Source organism: Medicago sativa, chromosome 4 (genome assembly GCF_051527215.1).
Source record: "Medicago sativa cultivar Bolivia chromosome 4, Bolivia_mono, whole genome shotgun sequence".
In the NCBI taxonomy this organism is placed as follows: domain Eukaryota; kingdom Viridiplantae; phylum Streptophyta; class Magnoliopsida; order Fabales; family Fabaceae; genus Medicago; species Medicago sativa.
Window position 1 is genome coordinate 5,506,227 of NC_140752.1, and position 22,505 is coordinate 5,528,731.

The 22,505-nt window shown below is 30.8% G+C and overlaps 2 protein-coding genes and 1 pseudogene across 14 annotated transcripts; 2 read left to right on the top strand and 1 right to left on the bottom strand.

The window, feature by feature from the left end:
* Nucleotides 1-249: 249 nt before the first annotated feature.
* Nucleotides 250-3,186, top strand: LOC146925729 (cinnamoyl-CoA reductase 2). Its single transcript, XM_085758123.1, has 5 exons — nt 250-545; nt 768-922; nt 1,035-1,220; nt 1,354-1,706; nt 2,855-3,186. Exons 1-5 carry the CDS (start codon nt 401-403, stop codon nt 3,024-3,026), a joined length of 1,011 nt encoding a protein of 336 aa, XP_085614249.1. The 5' UTR covers nt 250-400; the 3' UTR covers nt 3,027-3,186.
* Nucleotides 3,187-10,226: 7,040 nt separating this feature from the next.
* On the top strand, nt 10,227-14,483 carry LOC146925730 (uncharacterized). 12 transcript variants are annotated; one of them, XM_085758126.1, is made up of 7 exons: nt 10,298-10,578; nt 10,793-10,856; nt 11,410-11,494; nt 12,120-12,207; nt 12,634-12,691; nt 13,878-14,195; nt 14,301-14,483. In XM_085758126.1, the coding sequence occupies exons 6-7, from the start codon at nt 13,941-13,943 to the stop codon at nt 14,379-14,381; spliced, it is 336 nt and encodes a 111-aa protein (XP_085614252.1). In that variant the 5' UTR covers nt 10,298-10,578; nt 10,793-10,856; nt 11,410-11,494; nt 12,120-12,207; nt 12,634-12,691; nt 13,878-13,940; the 3' UTR covers nt 14,382-14,483. The 12 variants fall into 12 exon arrangements, with proteins under 12 accessions (XP_085614263.1, XP_085614258.1, XP_085614259.1 ...); XM_085758129.1 differs by lacking the exon at nt 12,120-12,207; XM_085758128.1 differs by lacking the exon at nt 11,410-11,494.
* Nucleotides 14,484-17,993: 3,510 nt separating this feature from the next.
* LOC146925731 (CBL-interacting serine/threonine-protein kinase 5 pseudogene) lies at nt 17,994-20,415 on the bottom strand (annotated as a pseudogene). Its single transcript, XR_015033919.1, has one exon. The product of XR_015033919.1 is annotated as a CBL-interacting serine/threonine-protein kinase 5 pseudogene (transcript).
* Between the last annotated feature and the right edge of the window lie 2,090 nt (nt 20,416-22,505).

A 22,505-nucleotide genomic window follows, 5' to 3' on the forward strand; every position in this document is an offset into this window, starting at 1 on the left:
GCGTTTTAAAATTATTTCATATTTTTCACATGTGTACAAAAATGCTTCCTATAAAGAATTATATTCAAAGTTATCTAAGGAACCTTCTGCAATAGTTGTTTTTTTTTCCTACAACATAGAAAAATGATTACTTCTTCAATGACCAAAAACGAGTAAAAAACAATTATATAAAAATCAAAGACTTGGTGGACATTAGGTGAATACGTTTTCTCAATCTATAAAAGGAATCCATTGTCCATATTGCTTAGTGTGTCACTTCCAACAAGAAGCATCTATCTTCCATATTTGAGTTATCACATTATTCTTTGCTATCTCCATTGGTCTTTCTTTTCCAGTGTTAATTTCTCAACCACCATTTTTTTCTTACCAAATTAATTTATTTCTTCATAAACACAAAAACATGCCTGCCTATGATAACATTTCATCAGTCTCCGGTAGCGACCAAACCGTGTGTGTCACCGGTGCTGGCGGGTTTATAGCTTCTTGGCTTGTCAAACTTCTCTTGGAAAGAGGTTACACTGTTAGAGGGACTGTCCGAAACCCAGGTATGCAAATTTGTCGCGATAAGTAGCATTACTCTAAAATTAAGTATAAGAAAATGAAATTATTGCTATGTTTATGTGGTTACATAACATAATATGACATAATATCTATTTCTTGCATGTTAAGTTAAATAAATAAATTGGTAGCTTTATTAATTTCATGTTTAGTTGAAATTTATGTTATTTCTGACTTGAGTATGCATGTGTGAATTTTTGTATAATTAGAGGATCCAAAGAATGATCACTTGAAAGAATTGGAAGGAGCAAGAGAGAGGCTAACTTTGCATAAGGTTGATCTTCTTGATCTTCAATCTATTCAATCTGTTGTTCATGGTTGCCATGGTGTGTTCCACACAGCCTCTCCTGTCACCGACAACCCTGTAAGGAATTTTCTTTGTTTTCCATTTGTAAATTTAATTTCACATAGAAAATGTAACATTTATAAAGAGTAACTTATAAGGTGAATTAATCATTTTATGGAACATATAATAGGATGAGATGTTGGAGCCAGCAGTGAATGGAACAAAGAATGTGATTATAGCGTCTGCTGAAGCAAAAGTGCGACGTGTTGTGTTCACTTCATCGATTGGAACGGTCTATATGGACCCAAATACGAGTAGAGATGTTGTAGTTGATGAATCGTATTGGAGTGATTTAGAGCATTGCAAGAACACCAAGGTTTGATTAATTCACTACTTTAATAGTATTTACTATAATAGAAAATAATAGTGTGATATCATAACTTAATGAGAATATTAATATTAAGATTAATTAATTAGGTGATTAATAATTTTAATTTTTTTTTGTGCAGAACTGGTATTGTTATGGGAAGACAGTGGCTGAACAATCAGCATGGGACATAGCAAAAGAAAATCAAGTTGATTTGGTTGTTGTGAACCCAGTTGTGGTTCTTGGACCATTACTTCAACCAACAATTAATGCTAGTACAATTCACATCCTCAAGTACCTTAATGGTGCTGCCAAAACTTATGTGAATGCAACACAATCTTATGTTCATGTTAAGGATGTGGCATTAGCACATCTTCTTGTTTATGAGACAAATTCTGCTTCTGGTAGATACATATGTTGTGAAACTGCTTTGCATCGTGGTGAGGTTGTTGAAATTTTGGCCAAGTATTTTCCTGAGTACCCACTTCCTACCAAGTAAGTGTTTCATATAGTCAAATTGTCTTTTTTAAGTTAATTATGTTATGGTGCGAAATATATATATGCTTATGAATTATCTAGATTAGGGTATCTGTCAGACCAACTCTCCTCTCTCAACTAAGTTTTTTTCATCGACAAAATTTGAACTCGAGATTTTGTTTACAGGATCAAAGTGAAGTTTTACTCAGACTATTATTATACATAGTTAAAAAATTTCCCCAAAATTTTGAGATCAAAAGTCTTAAATTAAGTTGTTTGGCCCTTATTCAATGTGTACATCTAACTTGATCTTGGGGTGGGGTGGGAAAACTAGTTCCCTGTTTAGAATGAACAAGTCAAGTATTTTCAATGTGTTCCCTAACAAACAAAAAAACTCAAACACCAATTGATGCAGAAAGGTGGGCCTCTAGGTATACCAACTTTGACTCTTAATGTAATATTTCCTACTCCTTAGAATTTATAATTAAGTCAATTTAAATTCAAGCTTCTTAACTTAAGTCAATGATTTTACAGGTAAAAACGAGTGGAGAGTACAAGTTGTATAAGTCATTACCAGCCACTATTTTTAGGAGAAGTCATTACCAACCATTGTATTGTCACACACACACACTTTACCTAAGCATTTAGTTAATTAATATAAGGGAGTGCTTAACCATCCAATTAAAAGTTCTAATATACTATTATATTAAGAAAAATTTATTGATTGGGTAAAGTAAAGTGACTTGCTTTGAAAACTTGTTTAGATGAACATATCATATATTGGGAAACCTACTAACCAAGAATATATCATAAATAATTTGCTGGTGCCTTAAGTGCATGTTTCTTTAAATAAAATATTTTTAGAACAACAACCAGTAATAAAAGATTAAATAAGAGAACAAAAGTAAAAGATAATGAACACACGATATTTGTTAACGCGGTTTGGCCAATTGTACCTATCTCTGCGACTATAGATTAGCTATAGTTCCGTTTCTATTGCTATGATGAATTAGGGTTTTAATGTTACGAGCAATATATATAGTACTACTACGATTAAGTGTCTTGCATATATGAGGCATAATTTAACAAATACTTTGGGTTTGAGAAAAGAATATGCCTTTCACTTTCAAAATTTTAGCTAAACATAATTTTTTTTTTCTTTGCAGATGTTCAGATGAAAAGAATCCAAGAGTGAAACCATACATATTCTCAAATCAAAAGCTGAAAGACTTGGGATTGGAATTCACACCTGTGAAGCAATGTTTATATGAAACTGTTAGGAGTCTACAAGAGAAAGGACACCTTCCTATTCCTCCCATGCAAGAAGACTCTGCTTAAGTTACAAGAAAATGCTATAATATAGTACTCTTGTAGGGGTTTTAAGAAGAAAAAAAAAAAGAATTAGAGCTTGAAATTAACATGAAGTTTATAATTTATTAGCTTTTCGTTCCTTTTATCATATTTTAATTTTTTATATATATAATTATCATATTTTAAATTTGAGTCTCCTAATCCTAATAGTATTTTTTATTGTTTATTTATTTGTACTATATTAAAACTAGTTTTAAAGACTGTACCAAAAAAAAAAAAAAAATGAAGTCGAAAGCTTATTACAAGTCAGCACATGTAATGTCAGTGCATGCACTTATGTTAAGTTGTTTATCCAAGCACTACAATTAACATTGTAGAGTATTTAAAATGAAATTTGTTGTCAAGTCTATGGAATAAAATCTCACACCAATAAATTTAGATAAATGAAGCACAAAATGGTAACCAATTCTAAAGTAGTATATGTAACAACAACAATATATTCGATCTACATGCAATCTAGTACTCAAGTATAAAACACAAACCACAAGTAAAAAATAAAGAGAAAGTAGAAACAAACACATTAGGATTTGTTCATTCAATTCGGCCGAACAATGACCTACGTCTGGAGGAGATAGATCTTTCCATTTCACTATCAACGAGTTCTTTACAAAGAGACACAAAAGGTTACAAAAAATTAACTTCAACAAGATCTAAAGAACAAACTTAATTTCTACCTTTTTTCATATTATTTGCCCGTGATGAAGAGACTCGATCATTTCACTCACTCAAGGTGTTTACAATTGTTTGTCATTCCAAAAATCTCACCCCAAAACACTCTACTCTTAGCATCTAAGTTTCATAAAAGTGTCCTCCTTTACTTTCATGAGATTGCTCCCGAAAAAAACTGATGAATGAAGCCCTTTTAAAATGTTCAGGCCCACGTCATGATTTTTCTGGATCGCGCCATGATTTGAAGCTCATACATGATACTGTACTAAAAACCTCATCTAAAATTGTGTTACGGTTTTCTTCCAAAATCACCTCTAAATTGTTGAAACAAAACTGTGTCACGATTTTGCAGAAATTTCAACATCAATTTTGTGTCAATTTTTTTATAAAAAATAATTATGTATAACTTATACAATTGCGAAAATCAAAACTTAAACTCAAATCACCATGAGCATGCCTGAAATGTTTAATTTTCCGTTTCAACCCCAACGGGTACAATTTTGTCTAATCCCACTTTTGCCCCCACAAGTTTTAGAATAATATTTTGAGCAAAAGAAAAGTATTTCGAATATTTTAAAAACTGAACAAATCCTTGACCAAAAAAAAAAAAAACTGAACAAATCTGGAAGTGATTTTTAATAATTTTAAAACTTATAAACAAATTTTTTACAGTTGTTTAAAAAGAATTAAGTAATGGTATCGGTTAGGATGACTCGAACTCATAATGTCTTCTTTAATTTGTTTGAAAAAAAAATGTATACAGCAAGACCACCATGCATATTCAATTTATAATTCAAATATTATATTTTATCATGAGTTTACCGTAAACTACTCAAAGCAATTTTTACAATAATATGATTTTACTCAATTTAAATGTAAGAGTTGCTGGAAATTTTGAAATTAAGGAATAGCGTCGATCCAACCAACGTTATGTTTTAAAATGAAATTCTTGACTGTGCTTTGGCCCTTTTGTTTAAAAAAAATTAATAAATTCTTGACATATCATTATTACACTTTTTTTTTATAAGATCATTACAACAATTTCAAATCCATTGCATTATTCTTTTCACAAGATGGACAAATATTGGGTAGTTTTGTTTTTCTTTTTTACAATGAAGACAATGAGAGAAGATTAGTGTGGAGTGTGATGAAGGGTAAAGTAAGGAGTAGGTGTGAGAAGGAGGATAGTGATATATCTAATGTTGGACATGTGGTGGTGAGTAGAGAAAGGTCCCATGACCTGGTTTAAAAAAAAAAAAAAAATCATACGGTTTAAATTTAAATAATTAATAAGATCTATAATAGATCATTCTCATAGATATTTGAGGTTAAAGTTAACAGTTAAGACTTTTTTAAATAACGGAGAGAAAGAAGAGGAACCAAAATATTGATTTTACGAGTTATGAGACCAAAATGAAAATTAGAAAATAATTAGGGGACCAACAGACCAATTAAACCTAAATTTTATTGATCATATAAGACATTGTTCTTTCTCTTGTCCACATGTTGGTCGTTATCGTGGAACTTCTAGTTCTTTTAAATTTAATGGTTGAAGGATTCTAAGGAACGACATTATTTTTGTCTAAAGAAACTTGATCATTGCATTGATTATTTAAGGGGTGCAAGAAAAGGGAATGAGACTTTATGGTGTGATAATTAAGTTAAAAAGGCAAAGGGAAAAAATAAAACGATCTTTCTTAATATGTAAAGTCGATAAGTGAGGCTTTCTTCTAAGGATCGTAAAACAATGTTAAAAGAAATTAAGAGGTCTAGAATAAAAAAAGGGTGAAAGAAAACAACAATTATCCTTCTAATTTTGATGATGAATGTACTTTTTTTGTGTTCCGACAATTTTACCTCTTCTAGTAATGATGACCGAAAAAATTAGGTGATTCTACATTATAAGCTTGAAGTAGTGATGGAAGATTTATGGTGGGTAGGAAAAGTGTTGGGTAAAAATTTAAATTGATAAAAAAAAATTATTTAGCATTTTATCTAACATTGAAGCTAGAGGTAGAGGTGGTAGTGGTGGGTTTTTTTGGAGGGTGGAGGAAGTCATGGAGGTGGGGCGGATAATGTTGGGCTGTATTTTTATATGCGTTTGGTGTAGTTTGGTTGTTATACAGATTTTATCATATAATGTTAAGAAGTTTAGGGGGGGTGGTTAAGAGAAAATAAGAGCTTAATTTAATATTGGATAGAAGAAATACCTATAATTGTCCCTTTTTACAGGATTTTCTTTTTTATTTTTAATTGTATTAATCTTGTTTTTAGCAAAATACCAATAATTATATACCTTTTATGTAATAACAAGTAGGGATTAAATTTATGATGAGAAAAATAAATTAAACTTCTACCATAAAAGATCAAGTTAGAGTGAAAGAACGCTAAATATATCCCAAAAAAAAAAAAAATATAAGCACCCCTACATGACGGATTTGGATCCTCTCCAGCCTTTTTGGTGTAGCCCCCTCTCCTTTTCTGATCCAATAGTTGATTGACTCATTTGAACAAAAAACAACACTAAAGAGAGAGAAAAAAGGTGAATGAATGGCTTAAATTATGGCTGAACAAACAGCATGAGAGAAATGGATGGAGAGGATCCAAATCCCTACATAACATACCTAGAGTAATAGTTCTTGTGAAAAAAGGAAACTAGTGTAATAATAATCAATCATAATGTTTTAACATCTCAAATTTCCGTACACTCATCCAACGTTCGAAACCCTAAATCCAAAACGATTGTTGATATAATCGATGTTTGAGAATCGGATTCAAAACAAGACAGAAAAACAAGAATGAAGGAAAAATGTGAATATATTTTTCTTGGGAAAATAGAGAAATTGAAAAGAAGAAAAAAAAAATGACAAGAAAAGAGAAATTTGAGAACCGAGAGGTCTACGGAAAATTATAGCAGAATTATGCTTTAGAAGAAAACGATGACTCTAATACCATGATATCAAACAATAAAGAGGGAAATTATGTAATATGAATTGCAAATGGTAGAAATGATAAATTTGTTACAAGATGAGGTACTATATCATATACTAACCAAGTAGTAAACCCTAGTACCAATATTTTTACAAACACCACGTCTTATTTTATCTTGCTTTTATCATAACACAAATTTATCACAGCACTCTCACTTATCTCTTTTTTTTTATTATCTCTTTTTTACACCATATATTTTTTTCCAATAACAATAAATAGTTAGATGTAATATATTATCATTACCCTCTTCCCGTGTTATCTGGAGTATAGACATTTTTTATTTTGAAGATGACATGATACAGACGTTGAAGACCCTGGAACTTGTCGAAGCTATGTGGCAATTTCTTCTTGTTCTATAAAATCCACCTTTTGCATTCTATGATATTAAGTTTTCATTTTCAGTCAGCGCTGTCACCATCTTGGATATGGACCGAATACAAAAATATCTATCACCTTTATTAATTTACATGAATATATAAATTATCAATATTTAAAAAAAAAACGTTGATAAAAGTTGTGAGGGAAGAACCGCCCAAAAAAACTAAAAAGAGATATGCAAGTCAGCCAGAGCAACCGTGAGGGAAGGGAACTTCTCATTGACTTTGTTTAAAGGTCGGTTTGTTTAATTAAATAAAGAAGCAAATACACACACCACCCTCGTTTATTTTAAATAAAGAAAAATGTTATTCACTGTATTTATCCAACCAATAAATATTTTTTGTCGTTTATTACCAAAGAAAATAAAAAAAAAAGCTTGATTTTTAAAGATATAATTGTACAAGAGTAGTTTTGTAATACAAATATTGTGTTGGGTTATTAATCAAATTTACTACATTTCATTAACACAAAAGTATATGTTAGACCTCATATAAGGGTGCAATAATCAAACACTATTCATAAAGTTTCTCTCTTACAACATTAATGGTATTGCATTGTCATTCCTTCTTTTCCGATTAAGGATGTTATGTTTTGAAAAAATTTGACGGATGAAAAAATTCTTTTGTTTTTAAGAGATGCATTTTTTAAGGATCGTCAAGAATTGTGCAATTCCAGATTCCTTTATCTCTTTTTTATGTTCTTGTATTTTTTTTTTTTTTTGTCTTAGGTATGGCACAACCCCCATCTCTTTGTAATTTTTCTCTTTTATTAATAATTTTTTTAGTACGTTTATAATTTTTTTTAGGGATAATACGTTTATAATTGATTAGTGGTTGTGTGGAAACCAACATAATTGAGATGTCTATTGTCACTTTGATGCAAGTTCATACTCTTACTTTATCTTAAAAAAGTATAAGTTATTAATCACTTTTTTAATATTTATCTTATTAAACACGAACACATAAATCTTTAACCACAAAGTTTACCTAGTTTCAAATTTTAATATTTATCTCGTTAAACACGAAAACATAAATCTTTAACCACTTACTTATTTTACCTTGTTTCAAAATGACATAAGTGCACAAATTTATGTAAATTAAGTGGTTAATATTTTGCATTTTTGTGATTAATGATAGCTTTTCGCAAGTGCATGGTTTTATGAAGCAGTAAAAATATCGATCCACAAAGAGTTAAAGTAATTATCAATCTAAATTTTAGTTTTGATTAGCTGAAAAAGAATATTTTGGTTAAGAGCAATGGTTGTTTTTAGATTAAAATTCATATATTAAAAAGCATAATGTGATTAAGGTATTCATCATAATGTTAAATCTTAGATATTCCCTATCTATTTCTCTATTCTATAATGAATTCATTTCTAAAAACAATGTGTTATTTGGTATTTCATGTTTCTTCTCATAATACAGGAACATATCTCAACAATAATCACGCCTATTAGTCGACATTTTTTTATCCTACAAAGTATTAGTCGACATAATTTGCAACTTGCAAAAAAATATAAAAAAAAGAACACATTTTTTTATAAAAAGTTCTAATGTAAAAGAGTTTATTGGTGTGTATTATGTACCGTGTTCGTAAGAGTTAACTGTTAAACAGGACGACCTGAACCAATTTAGTTCGATAAATCGATTTCATAAATAGTGCAAGACTGATGTAACTACACATTATTAAACCTAACAAGACTATTCTTGGGCTATGTGGACCAATGGTACGTAGTAAGTAATGACAATAGTGTTTTCAAGTTTACATCTCATTTAGACTTAAAGGAAAATTTCGAACAAAAAAAAAAAGACTTAAAGGAAAACAAAAGTAAAATACGGTTGTTTGACATTCACCTAACCATAGTAAGTTTACATTTCATAAGCAACATCTGAATTTTTTATATGCCTGAAAATTCACAAATTTCGAATAACATTAGCATTAGACGGACGAAGAACAAAGTCTCATGTTTTATTTACAATAAGAGCATCATATTAGTCTTTCATGGTCATTTTCTAATCAGGGTCATGTAATACATCTATAAGGTTTGTAGGTAAGGGAGATATTGAATTTTGAAATGAGATATGTATGTTAAAAAGCTTGCGGGGTTAAATGATACCATGATGGGCGTGAGTTGAGGGAAAAGTAGATATAAGTGTGAAGGAAGAGATCAGTATGGAGGGTTGGTTGTGAGAGGGCGAAGATGATGTTGGGGTTGAGGTTGATGTTTGTGAAGTGTTTGATTTAAGGTTAGTTGATGTGTTGCGACGTGCTAAAATATATATTAAAAAGAACATATTTTTGATAAAAAGTTATAATGTAAAAAAATTTATTGGTGTATACCGTCTACGTAAGAATTAAGTGTTAAACGGGACAACCTGAACCGCTTTAGCCCGATAAATCCGACTTCATAAATAGGTCAAGTCTGATATAAACCTAACAAGACTATTATAGGCTATGTGGACCAATGGTTCATAGTAAGTAATGACAACTGTTTTCAAGTTTACATCTCATTTAGACTTTTAGAGGAAAACAAAATTAAAACATCGTTGTTTGACATTCACCTAACCATAGTAACACTACAAGAAATTTGTCATATAGCAACGGTAGCCTTTAGTAACCGCAGTAAAAAGCGTTGCTATAGATAAAATATAGCAACTGAAATTTCAAACAGGGGTTGCTTTAGGTTAAGAGAGAAAAAGCGGCACAAGTTTCCACGAAATATTCATTTGGCTCCAAGGAAGCCCGCTAAAATTTTCACCATTTTCTTTAATTCCCACAACAAAAATTCAAAAAAAAAAAAACAAAAAAAAAACCCAAATCACACAGGAACGTAACACAAAATCCTAACCTCTCACTCAGAACTCTCTCAAAATCAATAATCCCCAATTGTAAAACCCAACGCACAAAATCTTCTTCTTCTTCTTTTTTAAATCCTTCAATGGAGGTAAGGATAAACCCATATTGAACCCAAATCGCACAGAATCCACTTTCAATCACTAGTATAAAAAACACTTTTTACAATTGTGCTTAAGTCGATTCGCGCTCCCACCCGTTGCTATAGATTAAATTCCTTAAGTCGTTTGTTTGAACGGTTGACATAAGAATTTGTTTTATTAAGTCTAGTCATCGACCAGTCGACCTAAGAGTTTTTTTATCTGAGAGACACTAAACTCACGTGATTGGCCACTCAAATAACAAAATTAATTTACAAAAAATAAAAATAAAAATATATTTATCTGTCTCACAGATCTCAAACCATCATCTCTCTTTTGAATTTGCGATCTGTACTCTCTCAAACTCGATCTTCTCTCTCAAGTCTCACTCATAGCCTCTCACTCTCTCTCGCCACCTCTCACAGCTTCATCACCGTCACTCACCTTCTCATTCTCTCTCGCCACCTCTTTCAATTCACTCTGTAACTCGATGCCGTCGACCGGATTTGGGTTCCAGCTCTATGAATCATCAGTTCAACAACATTCAGGTACAATCTTCATTCTTTCTTTAACCTTTCCTCTATCAATTTCATTAAATTATTCTTCAATTTTTTTGTAGTTATGCTTTAGGGTGTTTTAGGATTCAATGTTTATGGTTCCCTTGTGATTTCATTAGGGTTCTGAACTTGTGTTTATGATTAGGGTTATGAACTTGTGCGCAATATTAACATTCACTTTCCACTTACATGCTATTCATCACAGACCCCACAAACTGTTGAATACTTCTTTAATAAATTTGGGTCTTCGGCTATTCTCCAAAAGAAAGGTAATTTGTCATTTTCTTCAAATTTTCCCTTTAGAATTCATACCATGATGTTTGAATGGGGCTTTCAAATTCTATTTTGTATGATTGTTCAGGGTTAAGATGGTTTTAAAAAAATTTAAATTCTATTTTGTATGACATGTTTATAAGCTCCTTTTAGCTTATTTCAATAAGTTGCCCATGATAGCTTATAAAAATAACTTATAGTATATATGAAAACAATTTAAATTTATTTTATCTTAATGAAACCGATTATACATAGGTTTTTATCATGATAAATGCTTACTCTATAAGTTGCAAGTGAAGTGTTTACCAAATAGGGCCATATACTATTGGGTGAAAGCTTAAGAATGGACTTTGATATTATGTCCTGAACTAACTTTTGTGAGCTTGAGCTGTTGGGTAAAACATGTGAATAATTTCATACCTAACACTCTTAAGTTGGTTTGGTCCTTAAATGATTCTTCTTTTATCAAATATTAAAATAATCTGTCATTTTGGCTCGTTGCTCTAGTTCTCTATTAAGGAATTAATTTATCTATACATATCATTGAAGGGCTAATACGGTATCCTCATTATCTTCGAAAGGCCCATGTAGAGGTTGTTCTTTCTAGAGAAGTTCGGTTATTCCCGTATCAAAGGTATTTTCATATATTTAGCACCAAAGTTTTTTTGAATTTTTGTTTTTGTAATTTATGTTCTTGAATTGTCTTTGAAGAAGAAAGGAGAGGAAGGAACTAGTGTGAGTTGAACGTTGATAAATTTCTTTATAAATTGAAACATGTTGGTAGCATATATTCTTTGTACCTTTTGGAATGATTAAATAAGTAACATGTTGAAACTTATAAAATTATAGTGTTGGGGAATTGTCATTTGAGTGGTTGGAATAGTGAATTTAGAACCTTGAAGAGTTGAAATCCTTAGAATTTAGTAGTTTGATTGATGATTTTAATTCTATAGTAGATTGAATGACTAAACTATATGTTGTATCTTTAAAGACTCCCGTTGATCCTTGATTGATGATGGGTAAATTAAATTGGAAATAAATGTGGACTGTTGGGGTTGTTTGTGATATTTTTAAATCAGAATTTCTACGTTTTTATGTAGAAAAATAAGCAGAAAATATGCAGTTCAAAGTGAGACTGTTTGTGAACATTTTAAATGAGTTTTTGTATGTTTCATGCTGATAAATGGGCAGAAAATCTGCAATTGAAAGTGGTGCTGTTTGTGATTCTTTCACATGAGTTTTTATATGTTTTTATGCAGAAAAATTTGCAGAAAATCTGCAATTGAAGATGGGGCTGTTTGTGATTCTTTCCAATGAGTTTTTGTATGTTGTTATGCAGAAAAATAGGTAAAAATATACAGTTGATTCTGGGGCTGCTTGTGATCGTTATAAATGAGTTTTTTCTATTTTGATCGATTGAAAATGTTTGAGCGATCTTTCATAGTTCCACTCTAAATGCTATTTTTATTTCGTGTTTCCGTGAGTGGTACTTTTCTTCGTATAACTCGACGAGAATAAATTTGGCTGATTAAAAAAAAAGTGGAGTTTTTTTTTTGACAAAATTTAATAGTGGAGTTGTAATGGGACAAATTGATATATATTGAGACAAATTGAAGGTGTGACGGATTTAGAAAATTCATTTATTTGTGATTTTGGAGGTTATATTTAATATTTATACTTTTTCATGTTTCTTTTTCATGACCCCTCTTTTCTTTTTCATGATTCTTGCTCTCACCAAACTATATATATTTGTTGTGATTTTTTTATACACAGTGACAACTCTTCATCATCTATACAAGACCTTAATTAGGCCTACCCACAAGTCTTAAAGGTTGGTCATTCTCTAATATTTTATTCTTTTTCTCTTTATTCATTCTCTAGTTGATAGGTGGCTGAGGTAAGTGTGTTACCTTCAATTAACTCACTCACCTCTTCAAGTCAAATAATTCACGTTAAACTAATTGAAGTGGCTTAAGTTAGTATAAAATAATTTAGTGAAATAAGCCATGATTGAAGAGTATTGATGCCAAGTGAATTTGGCGTCACATTCTGAATGCGAAGGTCCTAACTTCATATTTGAGACACTCCCGAATGGATTTGTTCTATGATGTTATGTTATGCCTCCAATTTTCACCCTATTACTCTCTCTTTGCACTTTAATATTGATCTGAATTCTTCGATTAACAATGGAATTGCTTTCTTCTGATAGACGTAGGAATAGTAATTATAGGTTGGCAGTTCAATCGTTAATGAACATGCTGCAAGATTTATAGTAAGACTTTCTTTCGTTCATACCTTTTTTGATTCTATAACTTATACTGAAACGATATGTTAAATCAATGAAATTGGATCCCCGACTGTTGTATAAAATTGAATGTTTTATAAAATTGAATTATGACCAAAAGAATTGAAACTGGTTCAATTGTTCTGTTTTAATTGTTCCGAATTATGTTCTGATTGTGACATAAAATTGGACTTGCTTATTCAATTTTAATTGTTCTGTAACAATTGTTCTGGTTCAATTGCTCTGATTGAATTCTGTTCTGAAGTTTGTTTTGCAAGTATAGTTCAGTTAGTTCCCTTTGAATGATTTTTATGATGTCATTCAGGTGGGGAATTTTGTTATTTATATTGGCCCCATTTAGGATTGTCTTGTCATGATGCTGTGTGTTTTTATTGTTGGTAAAATTGAACTAGTTGTTACAAATAACTGATATATTCGAATGAGCGGTCCCCTATTCGAATGACCATCCACAACCATTACTTTGATCCTGCTTATTCTGTTTTAATTGTTCTGGTTCAGTTGTTCTAATTTAATTATGTTCTGAATTTTGTTTTAAATTAATGAACTCTGTTTTGAATTCTGTTCTGAATTATGTTCAATTGTTCTATTTTAATGAACATTTCTGTTATGATTATGACATAAAAGTGACCCTTTTCAATTGTTTTGATTGTCATATTAATGAATTCTATTTTAAAATTTATTCTTATAATCTATATATCTTATAATTTTTCAGGAAGAACTAAACAAATATAATAATGAGGCAAAAACTTCTCAATCGGTTGGGACACAAAGTCATATGCCTTGGAAGAATGACATTTATTCCCGAGTAAAAGGAGCTGAAAAGATGGGACATGTGTGTTGTATAGGCAATATTCCCAAACCAAAGAAATTAAAAGCTTCTTTGTCTGAAAATCAAGAATTGAGGGATGAACTTAAGAAAATGCGAGAAAGTCAAGAGAGGACAAATGTGTTTATGGCAAATATGATGTCAGTGATACAAAATCGATTATCTCAAGAAGATTTGAATGATATTTTACAAGCTGCAAAACAGGTATATTATATAATTGATATTTTACTTTTCAAGTTCAGATTTCGAATATTATGATAACATGAATTAAGTAGAGTTTGTAACATATTTTATTTTTATTTTTAATAGGCCACAGATGGTGCTGGTACTCCAAACCCGATAAATTCTTCAAGTCGATGCAGTGATGAAGACGAAAGAGAGGAAGATTAGAAATTGTTTTTATCTTGGATATGTTTAGGCTCATCTAGTGTTTTTTTGATGTAGTATCTATTTTTGTGTTGGTTATTATATAAAATTGACATTATTTTGTTATTTGGATATTTTTGTAAGACTTACTACTTTGATCATATAATTAAATTTTTTTTATGTTACCTTAAATTTTATGTAGTGCAATAAAAAAAGTATTGCCGAATATATTATTTTTTTGTCAAGAATTATTGTGAAAATTTTATTATTATTAAAAAATATTTATATTAGGGTGAATTTTATTAAAAAAAAAAAAGAGAACCTATAGCAACGGACAGTTTGGTCCTATACCAACGGATATGGAGGTTGACTAAAGCTATTTAATAGGTGTAAAATGCCGTTGCTATAGCTCCGAAATCTATAGCATCAAGCTAATTTTCCGTTGGTATAAGCTATTGAGACGGCATTCTTGCCGTTGGTATAAGCATAGTATCCTAGACGGTAGCAGGTGGGCGTTGGTATAGGTTTTATGACCTATAGCAACGGCTTTTGAACAGTTTGCTAAATGGCAAGTTTCTTGTAGTGTAAGTTTACATCTCATTAAGACTTAAGAGGAAAACAAAAATAAAACATAATTCACCACCTAAGTAACCATACATTTGACATTCACCTAACCATCTGAAACGAAATGAATATATTGAAATCATGGGTGTTTATTATTCTTCCTTTTACTATAAGAATTTTATTATTCTTTGTTGATAATCCTTCATGCATTAATTATAATTAGGTATATAGGTGGGGGCTCAAGCCGTAGAGGTAGAATCATAAAGTTTTTTGATGTGCCCAATTAACATCTTATATGCAACTTGACAAGTTGGTCTTCATGAGTGGTGTTTAGTTCCATCATTCCATGGCATAAAATAAAAAGAACACTATTAGGGCTCATACTTTGGAGCCATATTTAACAAAACTGAGTATGATCTGAGTCAGCTGATGGTGTGTTCTTAGAATCTTAGTTATAGAGGTCCCACTATGCAACAATCTCATCTCTATTTCTTTCTCATCATATATTTTTTCTCTTTTTTCTTGCATGTCTTTTCCATACCTTCCATTGCCTCCACATAATACGGATAAAATGGATTGAAATCACATGTTTTCCTATCTGATTTTTTCCCCACAAATGCTCTCAAGATTCTCATGAAAAATAGAAATTTGTTTAAATGTATACTAATGTTTTATGTACTTGTATATTATTTATTTGAAAAAAATTGCATTTGAATTTTGTAACTAATTTTATAACAAACAAAAAATATCTCTAAACACTCTTTAACATATTATTTATAATAATTTATTTATATTAAAAGTTTAAAACATTTTTTTATAAATTAACTCTTTTTCCGAAATTAATATATTTTTTCAAAATATAGTAAAAAAACATATTGATTTATAAATTAACTCTTTTTCCAAAATTAATATATTTTTTCAAAATATATAGTAAAAAAAATATTGATAGGAGTGCTCAAATAGAAGAATATCAGAAATATTCATTGCGATACAATTGACAAAGATGATTGAACCTTCTATATGTTCAAGCATTATGATCTACATAAATTTTATTATAAATATTCCTCTATAAAATTGACATTATCCTTGTATTTATAGAAGAGTTTCTCTTATATGAGATGTTTCTTCCTTAATCAAAATTTCCATTTATAAAAAAATATCACAATGTTTCTCTTTTAAATTTATTATTTTTGGTTGAAACAAGTAGAACGGGACCACGCATGCAAAAAGAGCACATCCAAAATATCCTATAATGATGAATAACAATGATGAGATATGTGTCCAAAATATCACTCTTGGCTGTCTTGCAATTTACTCGTTCGTTAATTTATGATCTTTTGAGCTATTTGCCAAACCACACTATTTGCCAAAATAATATGTGCGAAGGAAAGCACCAATAAAAATATCAATCAAAGTACCATTTTGGGTGACATAAAGTATCAAATTGTTGGAAAAAACAACCCAATCCAAGTCTTCCAATTGTTACTTGGGCTTCTTCACCCTCCAAAATATCAAGGACCTTAGTTGGCCATTATCTACGAATCATTTTTCTTTTATTTTTATCAATAATATAATAAATTTTTTTATGTAAGCAACATCAAATTTAACATGAAGATAATATTATAATGGTTGATTACGGTATTTAAAAGTTAAATTCAATAAATTAAAGTAAAATTCGAAGGGGGCTACTTTGAAAGGGTGGCATTTCACATGGGAAAGGTAAATCGTTTCCCACCATGGGAAAGTTTTTTTTGACCATTGAATTAAAGAGGAGTATAGATTTTATGATGGTTTGCCCACACTACATCATATTCATCAATATTTTCTCTCCTCCATTCCCTCACTCAAGTACTCTTCCACCACCACCACCACCACCACAATGTATTCATCTTCCATCTTTGTTTACAATCCATATAAAAGCACAAAAATCAATATTTTTTTTTGCTCGTTGACATGAATTGCGGATCCAAAAATCACTATTTCTTTTTATCTTAGTTAAATTTTACATTTGAACCAAAATGAGAGAAACTGTAATTTACTCCCATAATTGTTGAAAGACAGATCTATATTCCTAATTAGTTCTTAACTGCCGATTTGTTTATTGTCACAGCTTGCTTTCCATCTTTAACTTCCGTTCATGGTTTCTAATTGTGTAAATCATAAAAGAAAACTTAAATCTAAACCCACAACCAAAAATGACAAAGTAGAAGAGATGGAAGAATAATTTAATTTTCTGACTTAACAACTATAGAATAGACGGTACAAAAGCCATTGACATGCTTTAGATCTTAGCACTTGGACAAGAAAATTATGAAACTCTTGTTGATATGAATTGCAGATCCAAACAAGATATGTTGATTGAGATTATCGAAAGAAACTAAACTTACGGGATGTTAAGAATTAGTTTTCTTTGCTTGATGAAGAAACTTTATACATAATGGCATTTTTCAGAATAGTTAATTAAGAAGATGGAAGTGATATGGATTATTTTGCAGATCTGATGATAATGCTTGTTTTTCTTGTTGAACGAACGAAACTGGAAAGAAGAAAGAAGATTGGGGACGTAGCATTTTTTTCCAGCGTTATAGTGTTATGTGTCTATGATAAAAGTATGTTCATCATTTCATCTAATGACCAAAATTAACTTTCCCATGGTGGGAAAGGAATCACCCTTCCCATGTGAAATGCCACCCTTTGAAAGTTATTGAAAATTATCTGAAATTCTAACTACAATCGACATTGTTTGAAAGCAAACATTTACAATCATAGTCAACATTGATCATGTTACTGTCTTAATCGTGAACACGAGAACGATCATGAAATTCTACTAGTAAGTATAGGTCTAATACATGATTAGAATTTTAAATAATTTTCAAGTATCACTATGTTGTTGTCACCATTTCTCACACTCTTCATTCTCAAACCGCATTTATTAAACAAACTTCAACAAAAAAAAATCCATTTTCCATGAAACTATGTAAAGATATTAACAAACACGTATTTTTGTTTAGCTTTGAAGAGAGAAAGAAAAAGCAAATGAAAAATAATAATATCTCCTTACCCTTTACCGACTTTGTAGTACGATAATTTGTTATATCAATTATTCCAATGCTTCATACAATTCATATCACAAACTCAAGTTTACATTGTAGTATGAATCAAAGTAGATATTGCCTACATTCAAGCAATAGCAAAGGGTAGCAACTACTAATGATAGGATAGCTCATACGTTAAGTTCGATACATCAAATATAAAAAAATTATTAGAAATTTGAATTATTCGATTAAGATCAGACGTTTGTGAATTGTCGACTACATAGACAACCAGCTCTCGAACTGTACTAGTTATTACTATTGAGGATTATTATCATTATGATTGTCACCTTGCCAACTCCAAACAATATCTTTGAGTGAAGGTCTCAATTGTTCCTCACACATCTTAACATACTCCAATGTGTCTCCACCACACTTGGAAAACTCAACCACTGCCACCTCTGGCGCCACCTCAAATACCTCCATTGTCATCGCGACCTTCCCCTTTCTCCCCTCCTTCACGCCCTCCATTCTCACCACAAACTCTTTCTTCCCTGTTATCTTCAAATTTAACTTCTTCGCCATCACCTCAAGTTTCTCCAACATTGTTGAAGCCGAAAACTTTGATATAAACATTGATGGCAACCTCTTCCTCGTTTCAAACAAACTCCTAAGATCAAAGCCATGTGACAACGATGAAATTATTTCAAATGCATTATAAAAAGGACGAGACGGTTTCACCATTACCAATTCAGGGATATCAACATCATCTTCACCAATCTCATTGAAATCAATATTAACATCTTTGTCGTTATCTTCAATACTCAAATCCTTCATGGAAAATGCAATGGGTCTAACAAACCCAACTCGAAACCAAGGATCATTCATAATATCAACAATTGAATACCTCTTTTTAGGATCAGGAACAAGAAGATTCGAAATCAATATTTTAGCTTGTGGAGAAATCCATTCAGGAAACTCATATTCGCCTCTAAAAGTCTTTCTATAAATTCTCATAACATTCTCACCTTGAAAAGGAAGATATCCACAAAGTAAAGCATAGAGAATTACCCCACAAGACCATAAATCAGCTTTAGAACCATCATAACCTTTCTTCTTCAAAACCTCAGGTGCCACGTAAGCAGGGGTTCCACACGGAGTTAAAAGCATCCCATCCTCTCGGCGTTGTCCTGGCAACGCTGAGAGTCCAAAATCGGAGACCTTAAGGTCTTCGTTTTCATCTAAGAGTAGATTTTCCGGTTTCAAATCGCGATGTGTGACACCACGACTATGGCAAAAATCTACGGCACTTATGAGTTGCTGAAAGTACTTTCTAGCAACATCTTCATTCAATTTTCCTTTGGCCAACTTGTTGAAGAGTTCACCTCCTTTTACATATTCCACTACAAGAAATATTTTTCCCTTTGTTGCCATAACTTCTTTGAGTTCAACAATATGAGGATGGCGAACGAGATGCATCACTGAAACTTCGCGCTTGATTTGCTTCACCAACCTCTCTTTTTTCAACCTCTCTTTCTTTATCACCTTGATGGCTACACTCTCATTTTCTGAAAGGTTTTTACAATGGTAAACCTTTGCAAAGTTTCCTTGACCCAAGACTTTACCCATCTCATATTTGTTGAATATTACGTTTCTTGGGTTTTGGAAACTTTTTTTGTTTTGTTGATCCATAGAAAAAGGAAAAGGTAGGAAGAAGAATTTTTTTTCCTTCAAGAAAAAAAGACTAGGGAAAAGGAGGAGGAAGATATTAAACTATATAAGTCTAATTGTGTTGTGGAAGATTGGAAATATTTTGGATTTTGAGGAATATGGTGTCGGATGGACACACAACATTCCTAAGGAAGGAATTGGAAGGGCTGAAAATTTTCATGGTTGCATATATGATATGATGATAATAAAGAATGGTATGTGATTAATTGTAAGATAATGAAAATTTGGAATTGATAAGAGGGATGAGAGAATTGGATGTGTGATGTGAATTGTGAAGAAGATTAGGTGAGGGACAAGCTATAACCATAATAGAACAAGGAAGGAGTGTATTTGTATGTCATGCTGAAAAGTGAAGCAAGAGGATTGAATGATTGTGTTGGATCTAGAAAGGTGTGGAAAAGATGGTTTCATATCATATTTTTAAGTGGTATAAGTAATAAGATATTAAGAGGTGTGTGTGAATTGAGTTAGAGTTAGAGGGATGAGAATAGTTGATGAATTCTGACTAGTAATGAATATATTGAGGAATGGAACCAAAAATAAAAATTGGAAAAAATTTAGAAATATTTAGAGAGTCCCAAAAATGAAGAAATTTGGATCAATACGGATGAGGACAAAGTGGATGTGATGTGGGCAAAAGTCCATTGTGGGATTTTTTTTATTTATTATTTTAAAAACCCATTGTGGGATTATTTATATTACTAGTTTTTGCCGTTCAAGTTTGTGCTTCCTTAGTTAAGATTCTTCTATAAATCCTTTAATATTTAAGTAAGAAAATTATTCCTTCAAAAAAAAAAGTAAGAAAATTATTGTATAATACTAAATTTAGAGTTTGTTTGATAGGGGTCTCTCTAAAGCTAATTTAAATTTCTTTTAATTTTTTTTTATTACGGAGATATTGTTGAAGAGTTTTAACGGCTCCTTAACAATAACTAATCTCCATCTTCATACGTATGAGTTAAAAATCGAACTCCTGACGACATGTTTAAGAAGTTCAATTCCCCTACCACACTTGGACCAATACATTGATTATTATTGTTGTTGTTGTTGTTGTTGTTGTTGTGCTAATGCGTGTAGATTATCAACAAATTTTTTAGAAATTTTGCGTGTAAATTGCAAACGATATTTTATATTTTTTTATATAGATTAAAATTATAAGTATAGATATCTACTGTAGAAAAAAAAAAGTATAGATATTTGTAACTTTCAAATGTAACAAACCAACAAATATTTATCTTTTTTAAGTGTAACAAACTCAACAAATATAAAAAAAGTATAGATAGTTGTGACTTTCAAAAGTATAGATATTTGTGATTTATTGAAGATAAATTTATTTAGGGACCTTTTCTTTTTCTATGGATCTAATTGTCTCTTGCTAATTATTTTTAAAGACTAAATTATTATTATTTTAATTATTGTTAGAGACCTAATTGTATTTTTCAATTATTCATTAAGGACCAAATTTTCCATTTTTCATTATTGTTAAGAGATTTGATTATTCCTTTTCATGTGAGATTAGCTCAGTTGGTAGCAACAATGCATACTATATGCAAGGTTTGGCGTTCAAACCCCGGTCACCACTAAAAAAAGAATTAAGTTGTTTAGATTTTTTTTCGTAGACTAAAAGTTATATTGTTTTATTTTTAAAAAGACCAAATGTCAATCTTAACCTCAAATGTTTAGTCCAGATGTAAAATGGTAGGTTTTGAATTGGAGATATCTCATGTCAGATATTGTTAATGCCTTTGGAGCGAGATGAATGTAAATACATTTATAATATAAATACATATTAGACTAGAAAGTCATTCCCACCTTGAACCGAAACATCATCCCCTCACTCTATATTAAAAAAAAGAAAACTATGTCTTATCGATTTTTTAAGAGCACATCTAATGTTAATTGAGTTAGTGATTATAATCCCCTCACTAATTAATAATTTTTCTTACTAAATCGAAATGAATGAAAATGAAAGATGGTTTAGAAGGCGTGGGAAACGAGTTGACGTGTATTTGAGTAGATTACAGATAAGACGTGTATATAAAAAGAAAAACAATGGATATTTGTTAATGCATGTAAATATCTTACCTGGTTTGTATAATGCAGTTAGATAGGTCTCAATTCTAATTCCTAATATGTGTGATACTCATTCCGGATTCGTAGCTTTCTATTACCCATGTCTGAGACAAATATCTTACACAACCAACCAACACAGATTTCATTTGACATCTGTTACTTATTCTCCTTATCAATATTGATGATATTAATCCATGTGATAGTACTAGTAACAAAATGGTGTGACTAGAAGTTAGCCATATGGTGTGACAATTGTTTGAATCTGTTACTTATTCGATCATTGACTAGAGATAACAAAAATACACATGGTGGGATTGATCAACCTTGTAAATTCAAGATCGTTTTCATGAAATGACACATCTTTTATGTTATTATTGTATTTGTTCTGTAAAATTATTTAGTGACTAAAAATGTATTCTTAAGATGAATAAGTGAAGAATTTAGAGTTTAAATTCCGATCCTTCCAAAGTACATTGTCTATATTAAATAAGTTATACTCAAGGGACACATAACTGTTATATTTGACGAGTAATTTTAAGATTAAACTTAAATGCAAACGTGTTACAACCACTTGTAAAAAATTGATTTATTGTCTTGTGATCCTCTCTAGCACGGGATTAACCTCCACAATTGGGTATAATCTGACTATGTTTTGTTTGAGTGTTGTGGACCGAAAGGAATCGTAGGTTTTTCAACAACAAAGCTAGATTGATTACGCAGCTGCTAGACAAAGTAAAAGTTTCTTCGT